Genomic DNA, 23,509 nt, shown 5'->3' with positions numbered 1-23,509 from the left:
TGATATAAATCAAAAGGAAAGAGAAGAGGAAAACCTATTACTTGAAACTGTTATTCCATTTTCAGGGCTTCAAAATATGCCACATCACTGGAAAGACACATTCTAATGGGAACTCTTGGCTGACAAAGAGCGACAGACTGAGATGTCACGAGTCCTGAATTCACAACAGGCACAGCCTTGCCTACCTAAATCTGGCCCACTTATTCTCGGCAAAGAGAAACGCATGCAATTCCTGTTGGCCTTTCCTGCACAAGTTTAGGCTTTGCAAGTTGCCACAAAGCCCATGTGTAAATGCATTGAGAGTGCAAAGGTGCCTTCACCCGGAACTGGGAGAGATGCCAGTATCAGCACTTAGGGATGTACAATAGCAGAGAACATATCCTTCACCTACACCCAGGATCGGAAAGGCTGGAGATAAGGGATGCAAGGGGAGCCATAAACTTTGTATTATTTAACCTGCTTGCTGAACAGACAGTGATAATTCAGTGGCTTCTTCACCAGTTGTGCTCCTCCCGTTTCTTCTATACATGAAAGCTCTCAAGGGGCAGCACACTGGTTGAAGCTGCTTTCTAGCCATCCTCTCCTCTAAGACGGCTTCCTATCCCTCTGTCATCTGAGGCCCAATATTGACCTTCCCTTCCCCCCTTGCCTGACCAGGTTTCATGGCATGACACCTCCAAAGAGAAGAAAGGTCAAAGGAAGAAGTTCAGAGGCAGACAAATGTAAGGCAGGGCATAGCAGCTAACCTGCGAGGGGGTTGTCACACTTATCTCAGGGACAAAATTGTCATCAAACAGACTGATGATGTTCTCCTGCTTGATCTCCTTGGAAGGGGTGACTTTTGGAGGCGGAGGCACCGGAGGCCCTTTTCTCAGCTGCATGCAAGTGAGCACACGGCCACAGCACAGACGACGACACCCAAAAAAACCAAAGACAGGAACCAGGTTAGCCACAAAAACTGAAGGTGGGAGAAATCACAAACAGACATAGAGAAGGGTCCAATCAACTCCATCTGGAGAAAAAGGGAGGGAGTGTGAAGGGCAGAACGAAGCAAAACAGAAACAACCACACGCCTCCAGAGAAGGTTTGGCATCATTAGTTACACTTCAGCTGTGGGCAAGTCTCTCTCTCTGTGGAGGAGAAGCGTAACACAATTAATATGCATTTACAGGACATGCATACATAATTAGAGCATGTGCAACCTTCCAGAGAAACACTGGGAAAGGAGCACATCAGTTACTGGGAATGCAATTCAATAGACCAGACCAGCACTGCCTCCCTTTGCCATACTTACCAGATCTAAGGGAACGAGAGACAAGACTTAATTTGTCCTGTTATGGATAGATGCCCACACGGCCAGATTCCGATCTGGTTTCCAGGTATCAATGTACCGAAAGAAGGGTCAGAAGGAGCTCCTCGGGGAGCCTTACCCCCTTCTCAGTTTTGGGTAAGAACAATTCAAACTCCTGAGAAGCCACAGCTGCTGTCGGCCCAACTCTGCTCTCAGTTTCACCAACAAGGGATAGCACTGACACTAATGAAGTCACAAGTGTTTCTCCAATGTAGAGCCCAGAGAAGGAATAGCAAAGTCCAACCATGTGACTCTAATCCATCCTAATACCTCCTATAATGCTGAAAATACTGCTGTGGCAAATCACCCTTCCTGAAGGGCAGGCCAACCCATCCATATCCTCTTCACATTTTTCTGTGTGCAAGGCTCATCACTCATTTCTAGATCAAATCAAACTTCAAGAAGCTGCTACTATCTTGGAACAAAACAGACATACAAGCTCCAGCGCCATAGCAGCGCTCAGGAATGACAAAGCTTTCAGTTTGCAGTGTTTTTTACAATTACTTGATCTTCTCATTGTACTTGGAATTCAAAAGCAGAAAAGACACAAGCAGAAAGAAAGAGCGTACTGACAATGGGCACCCAGTACATCATCATCAGGCCTAATCCCAACACAGGAGTCCCCCAACTCCTAGTCCTGTGTTGACATTCCTCCAGCATATAACTGACCTCTACAAGGCATTCATTTTAGATTGCTACAAATATACCCAGTTTTCTAATGGGTAATCTACTTCAGAGTGTCAATGAGACTGAAAAACGCACATTTTCTACTAAATAGCTGGCTAGGGGAAATAATGACAGTAGTGTTTTCCCTTCCAGCTTTTTACCTTTTACAGAAGGTGGTGCGTTCGTATCCACCAAGAACAATCCTTTCCCAAAACATCTCCTGCCTGTCAGTTGCAGGAGGGATCAGAAAATTCAGGGAAAAGCTGTTCTCAGAACTCTGCCACCATCTGCAGAAATGGGAGGCTCCATTATAAACTCTAAGCCAAAAAGATCCTGACCCTTTTGCTATTGCCTTCTCTAAAATACTCAGTCCTCTCCTATGCATTAGTGTCTTGGAGGTCACCACTTCCATAATGTCCAGCACATCTCCAACAGCAGTCTAATACCACATCTCAAAGACAACAGGACTGCATATGGGCCATTGAGTTATATCCAGAAACAGACTAAGCATCAAGAACAACTTTACTGCCTAGAATAAAATGAATCCCCTAAATTCTTGCTGCTGTTCTTAGACCCCACAGGGCTTTATCTGTCTAAACTCAGCACAGTTGAGCTGATTTCAGAAGTGTCATTAGTGTTTCACTGGTGTAACTGAGAGCAAAAGTCTGACCTTTGAAATTCCATAGACCCAGGAAGTCCTGCGCCACTATTAGATTATTCAGCACGAAGAGCTGCTAGCAGTTGCTTCTCCCAAAAGACAGAAATAAGCTGGTTTTGAGAATTAAAGGACAGCAGGAGTGAAAGACCTACAGTTGGCATGGGCAATAGTTAAAAATCGAGTTAACGCTTATTTGGTCTCTCTTGTTTTGCTGTCTTTCTCTCCACAGCCTCTGCTTAGTGTTTGCATTGGTACATCAGACACGAAGGAAACAGCCAGAGAACTGCACTTGCTCATTGCTTTTTGCTCCATCCTCACCACCCTAGAATAAGTCACTTACTCAACTGAAAGCTTTATGGATAGCATTACTTTTGAACTATGAGTATGTTGACAGAGTAGACCCTCGGGCTTTCCAGCTGGCTGGCAAGCTGACACGCACTGAGCTTCAAGATTTTGTCCATATGGACACCAGGCTTAGCTTTAAGGATGAAACCCCTCTTCTTGCCATCCCTCCCTCTGGAGCCAGCTCTGCGTCTCAGCACCTAGTGAGATATGCAGTCAATCTCCTGTTCTTCACTGTAGCGAGGCCTAGGAAAGCTAATTAATACAGACTGGAAAAGAGATGCCAGACGGTGGCAGCACTAGCTGCAAATTCCATTTAAGTCTTGCCTTTGGCCCATCTAATGCTACAGATAGGGCACTGCTTGAATATTCTGCTTGCTTAAAAAGGGGGTGTCTCCAGCCTCAATTCCTGTGGCCAGCAAGGCAGCAATCAGTAAGCAAGCACTTGCAGCCTGGCAAAAAATAAGACTAATGCGTGCTATTTAAAGGAAAGAGAAGAAGCCACACTCAGCAAGACAAGTCCACAGATGGGGTGAGTGAAGTCTTCAGTGAAAGGCTCAATAAATCTGTACAACTTCTTGATCCAAATTTTTATCAAGAAGTAGAGATGTCTGAAAAAATATGAAGGCAGTCCTGGGAAGATACAAGCGTGTACACTATCCTCTCTAATACGTTATTCCAAAGGTCCTAGCCAGGGCTGTGGGGAAGCTGCTCTACACTGTGCAATGCTGAGCAGTGCAGACACCCCTAAAAAAGTCCTGGAAAGACACTGCCAGGCTTCCACATATCTCACAGTGATGTGAAAGACCCTTTTGCCAGTATACAAGCATACTTTTTTGTCCCCAGATCCTGCTAAAAATCAAAAATACAGCTAAGAGAAAAATATCATGAAAGACTACCCAGAACCAGGAGAACGCCTACACCACAGGCCTGGATTTCGAATCACACTGTTACCTGTGACAACAGCAAGGAAGTTCTGGGTTGCAACCATGCCTTTTTGGAAGTTACTAGGCATTTTCTTACTAGCTTGGCCAGAACTCCTCTCAGCTTTAATTCTTTCCGGAGACTTCTCCCTGATGTCCCGCTTACTGAAATGCAAGGACCGGCACCAGACATGAATTTGGCCCAGTTACTATTTGTCCCTGCTTATGTTTTCCCCTACTTGGGGAAACAGAGGGATGGGAAAAGGAAGCAAATGTTTTCTTTTCCTCAAATCTCAAAACATATTATGTGATGTGTTGAGTAGCAGCAGCTACATTTTCTATTTTGAATAGGCCACTGGGTGTCTCCAATGTAAGGAAAGGATTAACAAAGGTCACATAGAAGGTATCAGAACCCCGTAATGGAGAATCTGCTTCCAAGTATTCACCTAATTTCTTCATGGCATAAGAATTGAATGCCTTTATCTTTTACAGGATATTTTATCTTGGGATTAAAGTAACATATCATGTAAAATACAGTTGTTTTCCTTATCCATACCAATATTAAACTTCTGTTTTCTTCATATCCTCCTGAATCAGGGAAGTTCTCAGGAAGAACCTGGACCACTGAATTACACAAGTTAATTCAAATGTAAAGAACAAATTTCCTAGCCTCGTATCCTCCTCCCTAACTCCTCCTAGCGATCCTACAAGACAGCAAAATATATTATTACTGGGTCTCCCATGTCATATTCCAGCCCCGACAGAGGAATTTCAGAGACAGCTTAGTTCCTCCCTATAAGATATAGAGAGGACCAAGGAGCAGCTCGTATTCTCAGAAACATCATGCTTGCCCCCACTGATGGGGAACAACTGTTATCTCATATTCTCTGTGCTCAGTAGCAAAAGAGATCAAAACAAGTAAGGGATGGAAATGTTTGACTAATGAAGCCTCTGCTATCAGTGGTCATACTGCAGGGGTATGGTCAACATCAAGGGGACACTACCTGAGATGGTGACTTTGGGATGCTTGCCCCAGGTGCTTCCAAAGAGGACGGCTCCAACTCATGGTTGACAGTCTTGGTCTCAGGGCTGGTGATGGGGGATCCATCTGGTGGAGGCGAAGGGCTTTTATTTGCTTTCACTGGGGTGCTATCACTGAAGAGAAGAGAAGAGAGAGAAAAAGAGAGAGAGACAGAGAGACAGAGAGAGAGAAAAAAGTTTGAGCCAGGCCTCAACTGAGGAGTTGTGCTTACCAGCACACGTCAGTAGCCTCTGTTATCTCTTTGCTTTGCTACCCAGGTGTGCGATCAAGAAATCTGAAGTCTATATAAGCTTCTGAGAAGCATCTTTGCTGAGTCACTTGCAGCCCAACACACTGCAGCAGGATTACTGGGCACCAGGCTAAGCTACTAAATTCCAACTGCATGAATACACCTTATATCAGATACAGAAAATAACCTAGACCATCCTTAATTCTGGTAGATTCTAACTTAAGTGCCTGGCATTAAGTAATGGACTTTTAATACTGGAAGAGCAGAGGGGAAAAGGAATTTTGTGCAGCTCATTTATTTTTTAAAAAACGTATAGACAAAAATGTCTTTGTGAGGTGGTGCACTGACACCCGCATGGGTTGTGATCAATAGATTCACCATGCAGAGCTAAGGCAGTAACAGAACATCATATTCCTCTGTAATGGCACAAACTGGTAAAGCTGAAAGAGGGGCCAAAATAGCCAAAAAGCTTCACAGATAACTCCAGACAGCAAAAAAACAGTGAGATTTTGGCTATTAAAAGAGTTCTCCAGTATGGAAAAGTTTATCAGCCTGTTTTCCCCAGTGACAAACCTCTTCTGCTCTTGCCTTCCCAGCTGGTCCTTCTCCCAGGACTGTTTCTGACACACAGTCAGGAGGGATTTTTCAGGGAATTAAGATGCAAGGAGCACGTGCCAATGGCATTTGTTGGTTCATAACTTTGCCAGATTTGGACAGATCTTTCACAGGAACGGCAAAAGGCATACGCCTTACCCTAAGGGCGTGCCCCAAGCAAGCGTCAAGCCTGTTTTTCAAAGTATGGCGACATTAGAGATTTAGTAAAAAGCTGGTTACCAGAGAATTTCAAGAGGGATAGAAAAAAGTAAAGCCGTTTTCTGGCCACATTCTCAGGAACAGTTGATTCATTTTGAGTGAAATTCAGCTTCCCAAAAAGCAATTAATGAACTTAAGTCATGCAGTACACAGATACTGGCAGGGGATACTTTAGCAAAAGTCGTTAAAGTTTGGCAAAAGTATACACAGCTGAAAAAGGAATGTTATAGAATATTGCAAAAGGGCTGGGCAATGTCAACTACCGGGAGTGATATTTGCCTCCACTGATAAAGACGAAGCTGCAGCTCTTGCAACGTTAAAGGCCTTGGGATAAGGCTGAAAGGAACAGATCCTTTTCTACAACTGGAGACAAATCCTGGCACGGAGCCAGGATTGGAGCACTATAGACCTAACTCTGAAAAGACAACAAGAAGATTACCTCTTTGCCTGTCCGAAGAGACCTCAGAGCTCCTGAGATGTATATCCACTCACACTAGTATGCCTGAGGTCTGGCAGTCAGTGGTTAACATGCATGAAGGCCTAATTTCTAAACACTCATGAACAGGGGGCAGCAAGAGGAGAAAGGGACAGCAAGGCAATTCAACAAACTTCCCCTTCCAAGCAAGCGTCTTCCTCTGCTTGGCACTGCAGCCTTCAAGCTCCCCCATGCCCTCTTCATTCACTTCTTCCTTACCCATTCCCCACCCCCGCTTCCTCCTCATATACACACACCACACATTCCCCCACAAAGCACTTGCTCTCACATCCACATGCAGGTCAGATGTTTCTGTTGATGCTGATGCCAGCAGCACACCAACAGGATGCAGCAAACTCAATGACATCCTATGCCAGCAGCTCTCAACCAGGGGACATACGGGCCGAGGAGAGAAGGGGGAAGGAAGGGGGAAAAGGGAAGAGTGACAAACTTGTATGTCCAACCCCCACAGGCCTATCTAGTCACACTGAAGAGCTATGGTGTTCTTCCTCAGAGATCCCAGAAATCACTTAAACACAATGGGTTGTGTGAAAGATTCTGGGGCAATACCAGAGTTGTGCTACAGATTAAATGTAGTAATGGTTGGAGGGTGAAGGTAGGGAAATTCTCCTCTAAATGAGAGTTACCAGGAAAGAGAAGGCTCTACACAACTCGTTTACAGCATGGAAGCCCAGAAATGATTTCAGGAGAAGCATATCTTGCTACTGTTCCCACGGCAACATCATTACAGCGCTATCTGAGGCTGATGCAATGACCTTGCAGAGCCCAGGCTCATAGAAGACACAGATCTGAATCCCACTGCACCACCTTCGGGATTCTCAGAGTGGGCCCCACAACAGCACTCTGCCCTGCCAAGGTTTGCTACAAAAGGATCGAGATGGATCATCTGAGACTGCCTATGGCAGAAAAACAATCAGGCAGGTTTCTCAAGGTAGGGGTAAGTGCATGTGCAAGGATTCAAATGTGGGAAAAGTCAAGGCATTAACCTAGGAAAAACCCAGGGAAGAATGAGGAAGATGTTCAATCTAACTATTTTGCTTGGACAGAGGTGAAGAAAATTTCCCCTGGTGCTGGAACATGTTACTCTCCCTAGAACAGGAAGCACTTTGGGAGAGATGGGGAACACTGACCTACAGCTGGCTTGCCAGGACTTCTCAAATGACCAAAAAACACTGGGAGGATTAGCTATCAACTGGTCAGGCTGGTCGACCAACATAAAGGCTTCTCCACGTACCATTTCTTCAGGTAAGAGAGGAGTTCAGGCTCATTTCCATGAAAACAGCTTTTAGGTGACTTATTTCTGGTGCTTGGCAGCGACTTTACTTGGAGATATAATGGTGAAAGGCTCCCACATGAGAGGCAGCCCAGTTTCTTTCACTCATCCTACAAGGGCTGAGAGGGCCCCACATTAAAGCCCTCATTAAGTCACTGCTATTTACAGCTTGTTTGATGTGTTGGCTGATCCCCCTAGGAAAATGCCAGTGCTAATTTTGACTGAGCCTTTTGCAGCCCCCCAGAGTGACACCTTCATTCCTGCACTTGTTGCTTTGCATGCATTTAGCTAGTCTGACCCAGCACCAACTGAGCCTGTCACTAGGATCCTGTGGGCTTCACAGTTCCCAGGGGAGCGCACACTGCCCCACACAGCGCAAAACTCTGTCTCCAAACTGACTGCCTCTTCTGGGACGCACATGGAAAGCAGGAACGTGGGACTGTCCCTTCACAGACCAAACACAAGTCAAAGGAAAGCCAAAACAAGATGATTGTTTTTTTTTCCCCCCCTTCCCATGAGCGACTGGCAAGCATTGCCAAATCCAGGAATATCAGGCAGGGAAGGGAGAGAGGTGTCACCTTTCTTCTACGAACTGAGAGCTAGAAACAGGGTCTAACGCAGTCAGTTACTGCGGTAAAAAAGAAAGTAAAAGCCAAAATCCGAGTCTCTTTCAGTGTTGAGTTTACAGACCCCTCCCTGGCCTGCTTCATCTGTTCTGGAAGATCAGACACATCTGCAGAAGGGGTTCCCATGTGCTTTAACAATCCTGCTTTAGAGAATAGAACCTACTTTCCAATATGGTAAAAAACAAACTAACTTGAGAACTTGGCAGGAGGTGACTAAAGAGGAGAAGAGGGGATTGGGGGGGGGGTGGGGGAGTTGGCATCCCAGCTAGAGGATCAGACAGGGCCTTTTGGCCAGAAGTAATTTATTTTTTAGCACCAAAGTACACTAAGCACTGAATAATTATAAAAAATAAAATAAAAAAAATAGAGCACCTACACACCCAGATGTACAGTGGCACAAACACACATTCATGCCACAGATCAAACAGTGACCAAGTCCCAGAGCACCCTCTTTCCCTGTACCAGGAGTTGTACATTTCCCTGTCACCCCAGCAGCTGCTCTGCCAGCAGGAATCCCAGCACAGGCCAGGTGAGATACCTAACTGCTGGGCCAGTTGGACTTTCTCAGGGCAAAGTGAGAGGAAGTTGTGGTTAGGGCTCATCCAGATGAGATTTACTAGCTCTCCCTCTGCTGTAGCCTCTGCTTGAGGTAGCAGCAATGACTGGAAATGCTACACCTCCAAGCCTGGTCTGGTGAGACCAAATTTAGAGACAGCCATCCAGAGAGGTATTCGTGTGAATAGTCCTTTTCCTACAGCAGGAAGCTTCAGACTGGTAACAACACATGGCATTCATTCACCACCTTCCATTTCAGGAGATAATCAAGTCTTGCCTATCAGCTTCCCTGTGAAATTATCATTCTCCTCCCTCCAACCCCCCATTTTACAAAGGGGGCACAGCAGAGACAAAAGAAGAGTTGTGTGACTTGCTCCAGTCAATGGGAACCTGGGATCATCAGAAAGCAAGGATCCCAGGTCACCAGCGCTTGTTTTCACTGCTAGGCAGTACATCATCTTGAGAATCATAATGACTTTTTTTCTTCCTATGAGGACCTCATGGAAGGAATATGAACACCAAGATGAAGGAAACCAAGAGACAGAGGAAGCTTCTATACCGTTATGCAGCAGTTCCCACTTTGCTCCAGAACACGTCCTTGTCGGAATCCTTAGCCTTGACTATTGTAACTCTAGACATTAGCACTATCCAGTAATTCAATGCCATCATTTTCCTGAAAGGTAAAGTTTCCCCCCTTTTTTTTGGCTCCAGGTAGTTTTTAAATGGATGGAGCAAGACTGCGTGGAGCCCCAAGAATGGAGCAAGCAAGGAGCAAAGCTGCAAGCGTCCTTCTCCCAGCTCATAATCCCCCCAGTGCAACAGATAGCTAGGACAAGACCTTTTCAGTAAGGAAGACCTGCCCACTGGTCCTCCCTGGCCAGGCAGGGAATGAGAATGCAGCATTTCAGACTTGTTCAAATGGGCAGGCCCCACTAGGGGGAACAAAATCTTGTTAATAACCAAAGCCGTCCTTATTCCCCATGGAAAAAACAGTACCACACTTTTAGTCACACAAAAACAGCTGAACAGACGCAATGCCCGTGCTTTCACACTGCCTTCTTGGATAGGAAAAGGAGCAAGGATTCAAACCAGGCAGACAAGCAGTTAATGGGATTATCCAGATACAGAGAGATCTCAGCAGAACCCAGCAGGCCATGAACACATCGTATCATGCAACAGACCCCTCTCCCATCACAGAGTTAACACGTGCCAGGCTGTTAGAATATAGCAACAGCCCTCCATTTTTAGAAACTAAACCAAACACGTATCGAAATGCTGCTCTCCGTACCGGTACCTGCTCATCTTTTTCCTCAGCCTGGCGAACAGTTTAGTTTTCTTTCTGTTGAAGATGGCACGCAAATCATTTCCGTTACAGGATGACGCAGTCAAACCAGGGAGGAAAGGTTAAGTTTCCAAGCACCCATTCACTTGGTGCCATGAAACTCCCTGTTATCAAGATGACAAGCTCGCCTCTTTCACATACACATGTGCACGCATGCACACGCACACACACACACATTTCCTTGCAGTTCCTAGACAGCTTTGACCTGGTTTGGAGAAAGGGTGGGAGAAGGTTCTTTGTGCCTGTCAAAGATTTGCATATATATGAGCAAACTAAAGAGCTTTCCCTGCTCTTTGGAGTATGGGACCAGGATGCATATGGACAAGCAGAAAAAGGTAGCTGTGTAGACCAGCAGGGAACTGTAAATGTCGTTTTTCCTCAGATAATCAGTTCCCCACTCTCCCCTCTATATAACTAGCATATAGGGAACAAGTCCCCTTCATTTATGCTGTCTGTGCACACAGTCCTAAACCACAGAATCACAGAATGGTTGAGGCTGGAAGGGACCTTTGGAGATCATCTAGTCCAACCCCCCTGCTCAAACACGGAACCAAACCCAGAGTTTTCCTAATATGTCTTCTTCCAGTTTTGTCTGATCATATTATGATAATATTACAGATCTTCCAGGTCTTCCAGACATCTGACAGCCCTGAATGCTCAAAGACTTTCAAAAACATATCTCATATGTATGTCTGAGGTCTCTAGAAACACATCAGCTAGTTTGTGCTGCTGTGCTATGTAGCCAGGCTGATTTCATCAGCCACATTAAGGTTTCTGTAGGTGCTCACACAGATGCTGTGGTCACGTAAAAGGATAAATGGCTCTCTTCTCACACTTCCCAATTCATTTCTTGCTATTGCATCCATCCCCAATCCTCTTCCCAGTAGAGGAGAATTAGGGAAGCATCTGCTCTTACTGCATGCCACAATGGGCAATCAGAACACTGATGGGTATTTCCTCTGCCTGGTGCTGCTCCAGCTCTATAAACAGCCTTCAAACATCACCACAATGCGGGGCCAGATGCAGTGGATGACAGAAGTGCCTCACTCCATTTCCTGGTCACTCTAAAACATTGACTGTCCTAGTAAATGTTTGATACATTCTCTTACAACACTCTGCACCACTGTGCTCAGGGGAACAGAGCTGCTTTAGGGCAGGTCTGGCATCTCAGCTGAGGCCTGAGCAGGGGAAGAAGTGATGAAGTAGCAGCAGCTGAATTGCTACCTGCACAGGCTCCTCTCTCTGTGCTCATTTGTGTTTTTATGGCCATGTGGCCTCCCAGGCAGCCAAAGAGAGCAGAGCTGCACCTGAAACACCCACTATATATCTCCAGGTGAAGCTAGCAGTTTGTGTGGGCAGGAATCATGACAACAGGTAATTTATTTACTTGGAAGCTCTTTCAAGCCACAAACTTCATGCCATAACAATAACAAACATGTCTGGGCCAAGCTGTCACTACAGTCTGCAATCACTTCCTTGAGAAAGGAAGGAAGAGGAAGCAGCTGGACAAAGCAATGGCTACAGTCTTCATCCTTCACATTACCTCATCCTTTTCTGGTGGATGCTGCTATCAGAGACAACGTGGCACATGGCAGTAAAAGGCTGTGTACCACGGCCCCCTAATAGGTCTTCAGTCTTTGGGCTGTGATGACCAACAGGCACCTTGTGCTAATTTTGGAAGAGGGTATTATTTTCCACAAGAAGTATTTCTACTAGCGTCTTGGAAAACTGATGTTAGCAATCTAAAATTCAGGGGCCAAATTTCACTTCAGTATCCTCTTTTAAAGGTAGCCAACATCACACTGGAATAAGACACACAAGTCATCTATACATGACTGCAACAGGGGGTTAAACAGGGAGGTGAGATAAGGGAGCACAGAGGTCTCAACAGCTGATCTAGCCTTTCCAAATCAATGCACTGAAACCCAGCTTGCCCTTACTTCATGCTGACTTCACCTCCCCCCTCCATCAATATACCAATTGAGAACACGGGTTGCGTTCCTGCTCACCCAGCATGTGGGATTAGCGGCAGCTGGAAGCCAGAGCCCTGCATTGTTTCATCACTCACGCATTTGGATGCAAGCCAGACATCGCCTCATCCAGTGCCTGACCTCTCCCTCCCCTCTCAGAGCAAGAGAATGTGCAGATTTGCAGTTAACTAAAAAGGATGAGACCCAATAAAGGAAAGAAAACTAACGGCCTGGAGGACACTCATTCCTTGCACGCATGCAGATGGGAGGCACTCTGAGATTAGAAGGCCTCATATTAGCGAGGCTGCACAACACACACGGAGACAACGCATCCCATTTCAACACACAGCAGGCATAAGACTTTGGCAAACAGGAGGCTCCAAGTTTAGAAGGCCAAAGAGGAGGCTGGGGAAACAAACAGTATCTCGACTCTTTAGAGTTCACAAATTGCAGGTATGTGGGGGAAGCTCTGGAGGAAAGAATGGGGTGAGAGCGCAGGGCAACTGGACCACGAAAGAAGGGCAGCTCAGTATTACAGTGTTGGTGTATAGAATTCATCTTTAAAAAAAAAAAGCAGGGGCACGAGTTAGTTGCCTAAGCACCGGTATGTAGTGAAAGTTTAGGCCTCCGGCTGCTACTAGAGAAAGGGAAGTTGTCTCGTGTTTTATCTGCCAGCCCCAGATGCAACCTTGGACATGCCATAGGGAGTATCAGGCAGGCACTGGCTGACTACGTCCAGGCAAACAAATTGCTTCCTAAATGACAACGCAGTGGTTTCAATACCCCTAGGAGAGACCTCCCTGTACCACAGCCTCAGCCTGCCCCTCCTCCCCGACAAGGAAAGACACTGCTCCCACAGTTACTGACCTGGGCTGTGCTTTAACAGGAAAGGCATTGCCTGAGTACTGTTTGTCTAGACCCAGCAGGACATCATGGAGGTTTTGGTTCAACTGCAAAATGCAAAAACAAGAGAGAAAAAGAATGAGAAAAGAGCCCCGAGTGCCAAAAAACAAGCCTGGGCTGGCTAGCACATGCTGGCCCAACACAGGCTTGCATTCAAACATGTGCACATACTCAGCTATCCCAAGAGAGGACAAGCCCCATCCCTTTCTATTCTTCCATTGGTGAAAAAATGCTACCGCACTCAAATTGTTGAAGGGTTGCTGGCACCTCCTCAGAATGCTCTGTCTCACTTATGAACCATCTCCTCTGGATCTCTATCAACCATCCCCCACCAGGTACCATTGCAAAGCAGGCAGAGCATTTTCATGACAGCCTACATGCTGGAATTGAAGCTTGACTCTTGATTGGTAGTCAAAGCTGCTCCTCAGACCTGCTTGTAAAACTGGGATATGGCCATTTGGACTCCGGAACTAAAGGCAGCTGTAATTTCAGCCATCAGCAAGCCTTGACTTGGGTTACCTGGGCTATCTAGCTATGGGCAGAACCTGGATCTGCTTGCAGAAATGCCAGATTAGGGGTTAAACTCTCCCTGGCACCAAAGGTTGGAACGTTTAATCCAGATGCTCCTAGTCAGAAACAGCCATATCACCAACAACATGAGATGCCAGATTTATCATTGGTAGGAGGAGGGATCCAATACAGTCAATGTCAGAGGCATCCTGCTGGCAATACCAGCACTTAACTGGATGCTACAGCAGCAATAAGAAACATGGTTCTTATGGAACAAAACAAAAACCCTGCTCTTATACAAAAATCCCAGAGAAATAAAAATCCAGGACACATAAGTGGAGAATTCCTGTCTAACAGATAACTTATATTCACCAAAAAACAGGAAAGGTAGCAGCAGTAAGCCGGTAATTACAATAATCCTCCTTGCCCTTAACAATCAGTTTGTCCCTCAGTGGAACAGAACAGCTATTAATTGGAAAGGTCCCTATGAAACAACAGCAGGGTTCAAAATGGATACATTATACCAAGGTAGCAAGACCCTGACTGTTAGGAACTAGATGACTATACTGTTGCCCGTTGCTTAACAGCTGTCTTGTTGCTGGGGGCACGGGCAATACAGGAGTTTTCCAGCTCAGTTCCCAGTTGCCCATCAAGATTAGCGCAACATACACAGGGGTATGTGATTCTTAGGGGCAGTGTACAGACCTAAGAGACTCACGCTTCTCCGACTTGTAAGCAAAATGACAAGAATACACTTGTAAATTAAAGCCATAATGGCGGGGCTTCCCATAGACTAGTGCCGAGATCTCTGATGGGTGCTGGCATTCAGCACTAGAATCCAGCCTGCTACCAGATTAAAACACTGCTTACTGCTGCGATTCCCAACCTGTAACCAACTGGTAGCCCATGTAAAGGCCATATTAAGCACTTAAAACTTTGTTTCAGGTCACAGGGTAGGAAAGAACCTGAAGTAGCAAGTTACTGCTGGCAAGTGCCTTCATGAGGGTCAAAGCAATGCCTATCTCAATCAATCAGTCACAGACTGGCATATCTGTGCCCTGCTGTTTTTGTCCCCCAGAGCTAGATAAGGGCTCATAGCAACCTACTGACAGACAAAGCTAGCAAATAGATGTCAGACATCAAGACAGGCCTGAACGGACTTCTCCCTCTGTGAACCTACAAGGCCTTGTATCCAAATGAGTCCTGCCAAGTGACACAAACTCCCCACTGCAGCACGGCCCTCTGGTCTCTTCCCTGTGCTCTGTTCCTTTACACTACCATCTCAGACAGCTCTGCTCCCACATGGCTCAGAAAGAACGAAGGTTAACGTTTCGCTCTGACGTGGAGCGAATACTGTTTTCTCTAGCCGTATTGGTTAGTTTGGTGATCAGTTTTTATTAACAGTGAGGACTAGCAGGATAGGTGATTGCTGTACCTTGCTCATTTCTTTATGGAAGTTCTCTTCTAGGCCCGCTATACTCTGGAATGTGTTGACGTAGAAACCAACACGACTGCCAAATGAAAAACAAGCAAAAAGAATTTAATGAACACAACGCTCTCCCAAGAGCTTTCAATTCTGCCTCTTCTGTTACCTCCCACCCACCACTCCCATTTGAACTCAATTCTGTCAGGTCTGGTACATGCAGGAATGGAAGGGTGGCAGAGAAGGGTGGAGGGGATGATGCAGCAAAGGCCAAGTATGGGGCAAACAGGTCCAAGGTGAGGGCAGGTATGGCAGAATCTGAATTTGTGCTGGCAAAAGGAATAGGAAGGTGCAAACAAAAAAAAAAATACAGACAGCGGTGGGGTGATGGAAAGGAAAAGGATGAAGGCTGCGCTGCAGATAGGATGTGGGGAGAGCCAGGGGAAATTTGGGTGGAGGCGAGGGGCAGGAGGGCAGAAATTAATTCACTCCTCAGCACCAGGGAAAAGCACAGAAGCATTGTTTGCTTCAAGGGCAGAAGAACGAGAGAGCATAGGATGGGCTCAGAAAGCAACTGGAAAACAAAACGGTTGGCTAGATAAGTGAAACCTGTGAACCACCTGTGGCATCCTTAAAAACCCAGCAGCAGCTTGCCTGCCTGCCTGCTTTCTTCCTCTAGCCAGTCTGCCAGCTATCAAGAGAGAGAGCGCACTACCCAGCTTGAGGAGCCCTGGCAGGAGAGAAGCTCTCTCCAAGGCCAGGAGCATCACCATTCTGCACATGTGATCACCCAGACACCCGCATCCCTCCAAACTCCTGCAGTAGCATCCTCAGCCAGGCCTGGCCACACTGGCCTCTTGCATGCAAAAAGTCATGACTCAGGCTGGGAAAAAAAAAGGAGTGAGGACAGAAATCAGTGCTTGGCTTTCGAGGCCTTCTGGCTGACCGCTCTTTCCATGCCTTATAGACCAGCATTATCAATCCAGATCCAGTCACTGCATTTTAAAATAACAAACTGGGGCACTTCTAGGAGGATTCTGCCTGCCTTCCACTATACCCTCCCTGTACGTCAGCTCCTGTTGCCCTCCAATTCATCCACTAATCCACCAGTCAGTCTGTTTTCTCTCTCCACCCACCCCTTCATCACTGACATGTCAAATCCCTGATTTGTCAAGTCTTCCCCTGCTCTCAGACCATTTCCCTGCACCAAAGCTGTGCTGTTTTACATAGAGCACAACAGGCAGATCACCGATCCTCCATCTAGTCCCTCACCAGGTCCTGTGTCACACAACCAGGGGCACGTTCAGGGACAAGGAAAAACAGCCACACTGGGATCCTTCGGTTGGCTTTACTCTCCCAACTGCCCAACCTGGAAGCGGCATCCAAAGCAGAGTAACCTGTCCTCTGACCCTCTCTGCTGTTTTAAACCTGCTGTTTCACTGGACGCTCTCAAGCTTGCAAGCTGAGGCATAGTGAGCAAGGCATCACCTCCTGGCTCTCTCCAGCCCTCATCGTTGTATAAACCTCTCAAACACATCCCACCTTCCCTTCATCAGTAAGCCCCGACATGCACTCAACACTGCGGATGTTCCTTCCAGCTAGCCAGCTCCACATCCGAGATCTTAGAGATCCAGTCTGCTCTCTGATCTGCTGTCTACAGTAGAAGCTGGGCCAACACCCAGCAGAGTTAGCAGAATTTCTGGGAAGAGTGAGGGGCAAAGGGAGTAATCAGGCCAGGCAGAGAAACACAGTTTCTGCTTGTGGTAAAACTATGAGTTACAAAATCAGAAAGCCCTGGATCAACCTGACTAAGGTGAACCCTAAGATAGGCTCTGAGATAATCCAGAAAACAAGAGCACAAACCCAACCCAAAGAAAGGAAAAGTCCAGTGATACAAGAACTTGGGTCTTTGCCTCATTCAAACCAGCCTCTGAGCATATCTCTGGCACTTACCTATTCCATAGTGAAGGCAGCTCCTCCTGCAGATCAACGTTCATCTCTTCGAACACCTTCTGAGCCTTTACTAACTCTTCTTCAGCCTTAATAGACATGGGAGCGTGTCAGTTCCAGCACAGATAAGTACTCTGCATGGCTGAGGCAACTGTGACTCATTTGACTTCAAGAGACCAGGCAAAATTCTGGCATGGGGTAATCCCAACTCCAAACGAATCTCCCAAGAACCAGGGTTACAACACAAGTGGCCTGATACCCCTCCAGCTTGCACGTGTTACCTTCAAGGTTTCTCTAAATGGATTTCCCTGTTTGGCTAATCAGAAGGGAATTCTCCAATGCACTGCAAGCTCCCCAGCTCCAAAGACTGAATGGGGCTGATCACCCACCTCTGCCTCCAGCTTGGGTACAGATGAAGATACAGTGGCCCCTGCCCCTTGCTAGGGTCTCAGAAAGAGGTGAAACCCATCCCAAATAGCACCGAAGAAGAGTCCTCCCTTGTGGGCTTGTGACTTATCTGCTCAGATAAGGCCATGCCAAAGCACCCTCTTTTCTGAGGAAGGGAGCAGATCTGTATCCTTGGCTCATACAGCTCACCCACAAAGCGGTGCAGAAGCAAGGAAGGGTGTGGAAAGCATGAACAGTACCAACAGGAGGCCAGGCTCGAGCGCTTGAGCAGCAAGACTTGGTTTCAGCAGCCTCACATGCTCTCCAGAGACATTGGTAAAGACCTAATATAAGGGCAATCCCTGGTTGAGTGTGGGCTGCCAATACCAAGAGGAAGTATGCCTCATACAGGACCTCTTTTTTCCCCCCAATCAAGAGTTTAAATGTGATCCACTGATCGACCCCCGGTACTGATGCATAAATTCTGACACACTTCCGAGACAAAAAGGGTGATCCTGGTGTCTATTGCTGACCGCAAGCATCAGCAACAAGCATGTTCCGCTTCCCATATTTGTCCTGGATGGCCTCTTCCTCCTCTTTAAGGAAGCTTTCTTAATAAAATGTTTCCATTTCCTAATTTGCAACAGCACAGCATTCTCCCACAGCCCAGCATGGTGGGATGCAGGCCTGTGAATCCTCCTGTGAGCAACTCAGCAACACATCTGAACAGGAAGGTCAGCATGAGTGCCTACTTGTATGTGCCACAGCACCACAGGACTCTTCAAAGAGCCAACAAGCCACAGTACTCGAGGGGGCCAGATCTTTCTGCATGCCTGCAGTCACAGGAAACTTAGCTTCTTGCCCCTCCCACAAAATGAGATTTTATCTTCTTTGCTAGCCTCATTAAAGAAATTCAGCTTAGTACTGTTTAATGAAAGGCATATACAAAGACAGGATTGATGGGAGAAGGGACTTAAAATTTATTGTGCAGTTTGGAGTCCTGTTCCTCACACTGTTGTGTAGGATCCCTACATTCTTCGTCTCTCTCCCCTGACTTTAACAAACAAGGAGCAGAAGGTCCTACTTTCTTACTAGCTCTACCTTTTAGGAGGTCACCCATCTCTGCCAAAGACTCCTTGAGCTCAAGATCAGAGACGACTGCGATCACCCAGAAGAAAACACCACAACTTGCAGGTATCCAAAAATTAAGCTGACCCACTGAGAAACAGGCAGGGGAAGAAGGGATCAGGATGTTTCTATCCAGAAACCCTTTTATTTGGCTTCTATATTCACTGGAAAACCCTATATTTATATGAGGTTTGCACAAAACAAAATCCCATTTAACTGAAGAAATAGCTTATGCTTAATCGGAGAGGATGATCACAAAGATTCATCCTGCCTTAAACTGTCCCCATGAATGAATGTTTCTAATGCAATCATTTTAAAGGCAGAAAAAAATCCCAGTCCATCCCTCACTTCATCTTATTTTAATTTCCACACTAGGCTAGGAATCAGCCCAGGAGAAAGGATAGCTGGGAGATGAGGCACCATTAAATGCTGTTAGTTTTTTCAGATATGGTGGATATTAAAAACAGTCCTTCCCCCTCTCGTTTACCTGTTCAGAAGGTCAAAGAACCTAGAAAGCAACGTGTGACTATTGTGACACTCCATGGCAAAAGTGAAGCCAGCAACAGGCAACGTTCACTCTAGAAAAGCGGTAGGGATCGGCAATCTAGCACGTATCCAGGGCTCAGCTAGTGCTGTTGCTCTCAGTTACAGCAGTGATTTAATTCTTTACTCCTTTGCTAGTCCATGAATCCTCTTACGACTGAAATTATTTTGCTTGCATGCAGTGGTCCAGACAAACAGGATAGCACAGACCGCTTCCAGCTAAAGCTGAAGATGGACATCAACTTAGTCACGAGCCCTGCTAGAGGAAAAGCCAGCTCATTCAGCAACAAGGCTGACTTGTCAGGAAAGGAGGAAAGATACAAGTTTCAGGGACAGAACCCATTGCTATAGTATCTGAGCACTTTCTAGTTCATGTTTTTAATCTTTGTTATCCTTATGGAGAACTGAGGCAGAAGGAGGTAAGGCCCAGGTCCATGAAACACGACCCCAGAAAACTTACTCTTCTCTCTGCCTGAAAGAGGGAAGGTTTGAACAAGAGCTGAACAACATAAACCCTCTTCTAACTAGCATCCTAGCCAAGGCACTGAGAATCTAGTAGAGACCGAGACACTGTTTTCGACCACTGGTTATGTCAGTACTCCTGGACGTCCTGCAATGCCCAGCCTGGTGCTTTCAGGTAAACCGACCACCATTTTTCTGAAAACACCATGCTGTAAGCTGTACATTGCTCAGTAAATAGTTTAAGATATCCATGAGGCAGGGGAAAGGAGGACAGCTGGACAACAACCCCATCCCAGGCCCAGGCCTCCATCAGTCCCAGCCTGCACTGCCTCTCCATGCAAGGGCAGCGACGCCAAGGGCTCCGCTTTTGGGCTTTCCAGCTAGACCAAGACACTGTTCTGCTTTTGCTACAGCAGCAAGGATGTTGCTTTTAAGTCTGAAGTTAGCATTTCAGTAGAGATCAGAAAAAAGTAAGAATTTGCTGGTCTAAGCCCTCTCCTCCTTTGTTCCAAAAAGCAGAGTCACCAAAATTCATAAACAGGAGCCTACGAGAGCAAACCTCCCAGGAGGTTTTGAAGAAAACACCTAATTTGTTTTTGCTGCTGTTAGTATCTGCTAAAGGCTTAAAAAGCTAGTGGTTTGAATGCTGAAGGGAGGACAGGGATTTATCAGACAACAAGGAACAGGAACATGGCTGTTGGTAAGGAGAAGGACCTTTTTTTTTTTGTTAGCCTTAACATTCTGAGGGTCTTAGAGAAATGCAGTGTCATCAGTTCTTCCACTTCTATCTTGACTTTAATGGGATTTAGGGTTGTCGTTAGCACCTCCAGTCCTGGAATCCTGTGACTGCAAAAGCCTTCGCCTGCTTGTATTGTGAAGAAAAGCTAGAAAACTTACAGGTTCAGAATACAAACTAATCTCTTTTCTTCTTGAGATTTTTAGGTTAGACCCGACCAAAACAAAACAAGGAGTCAAAATTGCACACAATTAGAAACACAAAATGGAGGTGGGCAATAGCACTATTTAATTCAAGAATTAAAAGAGAAAAAAATTAAAGGAGGACTTAAACTGATTTGAAAATATCTGAGGTGACTGAAAATATTGACACCATGTAGCAGGAGGTTGATACCTCTGCAACACAGCAGTGGAAAGATTACATAAACCCTTGTCACTCACTTTAGGAGAAAGTCACCCAGTATAGTCAAATTATTAACTCACAGTAGCCCATCTAAGATGGCAGCGTAAAGAAGTATACGTACTGTTTCTCTGGTAACCTGTGGGAGGTGGCATTGCTCCCAGTCACTCCAGCCAGCTTGAGAAGAGGAAGGACATCCATGAACTGATTTATTTAGCGGTGGCTTGAGAAACTTCCCAAACCTGCTCTTTCCAAAGACAGCACCAGCCAAATGGATCATTCCCAATATTTCTGAGGTACAGGAAAAGCCTCCAGAAGCCTGCCAAATTTCCTTCTCCTTTCAGTCAAGGATGAACATGTATTCCCTCACTTTGCAATGTATCTTAAGTAAGACTACTAAGAACTGTTCTGTTCCCAGGCTTTATCTATGTGCCAATCTGGTATTTTCCCTGATCTGCAGTCATAAACTGGCCATGAAAAACAATCAGGTACCTCACAAGGTGAGAGCAATTTCTAAACTGCAATTCATTCACTGATGAGGAATCTGAAAAAGTATGAGCATCTGAATGAGAACAGATGAGCTCACTAAGAACTTGTGAGTAGGTAATTGGCTCTCTCCCAGTCTGGGTAATGAATTATTATCCCTCACCCACTAAAAGCGTTTTTTTCTTCCCCTTACTGACTAAGCCACCCTCTTCCCCCCCCCCCCCCCCGGTCAGTTCACTTTTATCCTCTTAAGGGGCTCCAAAGTAAATACCAAGGAAGATTTCATTAGGAAGCCATGCTCCTCCTATGCAAGCAGGATTGAAATTTTTGCTGCAGTTTCTCTGAGCTCTTATTTCCATCAAGATGCTGTAACGTAAAAATATTTGGCCAAGTCCTGCCACTTTAAGCAATCACAACTCCAACTTGGAAGCGCTCAAGTCTCTTATGTGAGGTGCATCTCTTCTCCTGTGCAGACTGAACCTCTGCATCTCTGAAAATGGCTCTTTTAGACCACAAGAGCCAGGTAGCGTCTATTCTGGTAACTTGGATTTTACCCTGGGTGAGTTTTGCAACCAAACTCAGCAGCCACAGCAATTGCTTTTGAAGCAATGCTTTGCTTCCAGCTTTACTGGACAGCAGAAAGATAGAAATCATGTTTTCAGTGCTTCCATCTTTTCTTTTTGAATAGTAAAAATAAAAACTTAATGCTTCTCACTTAGAAGAGAAAAAGAAAAAAGGCATAACTGGAAGAACTACAGTACACTCCCTTCTCCCTTAGTGTTTTTCTACAGTCTTTTTTCATCCTCATTTCATATTATGGGGAGAAAACAATAGTCTAGTACAAACACACCTGGTTAGAAATCAATAGCACTTGGCTATTCATTTCAGAACAGATTCATTCACTGGTCAACAACTTCCACGTGTCAACTGTGGCTTAGGAGTACATCAAGGACAAACTTAACAGAGGGGACTAGAGTGAATGTTGCCTAGAAATTAGTTGCACAGTACAATCCAGAGCCCAAAATAGCACATGCAGAGTTAGAGCCAGGTAGATCAGCAGTCACCTGATTTCGGAGCAGATTAGTTTGCGCAACGAGGTGAGCTTGTAGCTTCCCTTGACACCACTGAGGCGCAGCTTTCTCAAGCAGCGAAACAGGCTGGGAGGGGAGGGAGCATGTTTGAGTGAAAAGAGAAAAAAAGTAAATAGAGAACAAGACAGACAAACATTTTTTAGGATTTAAAAAAAAAAAAATTAAAACCACAGAGTATTTAAAGGCTGGGCCAATATCACCAAGGCGAGAGAAAATACAAACATCCTGGTGCCGATCAGTTAAGAATCCTTTGAAGCATGCCAAGTTTAGCAGTAATTAATGCTCCAGTGTGGGCTGGGATACTGTTGACCAGCTGGCCAGCTGCAAAGAGCAACAGACAAGTTGTTAGTGACCTAGCACACAGACAACCCCACTCCGAGTCACGGCTGTGAAGTGGCAGCCCCTTAAAGAAAGGTCAGGATTAAACACTCATTATCTGCATGCAATAGCTGAAAGTTCACAGTATTTTATTTTAATGGCAGGTTGCAGGTTTAGTGATGTGTGGCAGGAGCCCCGGGTGGGAAAAGAACATCCATGTATTAGAGGAGGGGAGAAGAAGAAATCACATAGCTCCCAAAAGTATTCACATTGCTGTTCGTGTTTCTCTAATACCATGAGACATCGTTCAAGTTGGTTCCCATTTGTACGCTGTATTACAGACAAGATTTCTCTTTCCTAGGGGTCTGTCATCACATTTCAAAGTGCCTTACACTGAAACATCCCTACTGCACAGGTCAGATCAGCAAAACTAGTCACAGGAATGGAGAGATAAACTTGCTACGTTTGCCTAGCGCGCACTGAGCTCTGGCTTCTGCCCGCAACCCCACAGGGCTGCGTGACTGCAAGTGTGAGATCAAGAGGCTGGGTCATGAAACGTGCCTGTTTGAGATGAGCATTCATCACTTTGAGGGACTCTCACTGCTCCCAGCCTTACAGGATCAGGACAGAGTGACTTGTCATAGATTATGCTGTGCATGAGCTTATGGCCTAAAGCAGGGAGAGGGGAACATCTGATCCACTGCCCATTTTGGCCTATAAGAAGAGTCCCATCAAGTACTAAAAGGCATTTGCACAGGCTCAATCAGTAACAGAGCACTGTCTCTTATATACCAACACTTCAATCTTCAAAACGCTGTTCTTCATACTTCAACAGGAGAAAAATAGACCATCTCTCATTTAAAAAAAAAAAAAAAAAGAGAGAACAA

At 45.8% G+C, this 23,509-nt stretch overlaps 1 protein-coding gene across 9 annotated transcripts in view; it reads right to left on the bottom strand.

The window, feature by feature from the left end:
- The window catches only part of BIN1 (bridging integrator 1), a 98,284-nt gene that overhangs the window by 16,675 nt on the left and 58,100 nt on the right, over window positions 1-23,509 (bottom strand). For 4 of the 9 annotated variants that reach the window (XM_068948975.1, XM_068948976.1, XM_068948979.1 and 1 more), the window contains exons 7-12: window positions 22,278-22,370; window positions 17,076-17,161; window positions 15,135-15,210; window positions 13,154-13,236; window positions 4,945-5,095; window positions 747-875 (exon numbers count right to left, since the gene is read on the bottom strand). In XM_068948975.1, coding sequence (XP_068805076.1) covers window positions 747-875; window positions 4,945-5,095; window positions 13,154-13,236; window positions 15,135-15,210; window positions 17,076-17,161; window positions 22,278-22,370 — 618 coding nt within the window. The remainder of the gene's footprint in view (window positions 1-746; window positions 876-4,944; window positions 5,096-13,153; window positions 13,237-15,134; window positions 15,211-17,075; window positions 17,162-22,277; window positions 22,371-23,509) is intronic. The other 5 variants (XM_068948977.1, XM_068948978.1, XM_068948982.1 and 2 more) reach the window with 3 other exon arrangements.

Source organism: Struthio camelus, chromosome 6 (assembly GCF_040807025.1).
Source record: "Struthio camelus isolate bStrCam1 chromosome 6, bStrCam1.hap1, whole genome shotgun sequence".
Classification (NCBI taxonomy): Eukaryota; Metazoa; Chordata; class Aves; order Struthioniformes; family Struthionidae; genus Struthio; species Struthio camelus.
The sequence above is the reverse complement of the archived record's forward strand: the minus strand, read 5'-3'. Positions and strand labels throughout refer to the sequence as shown.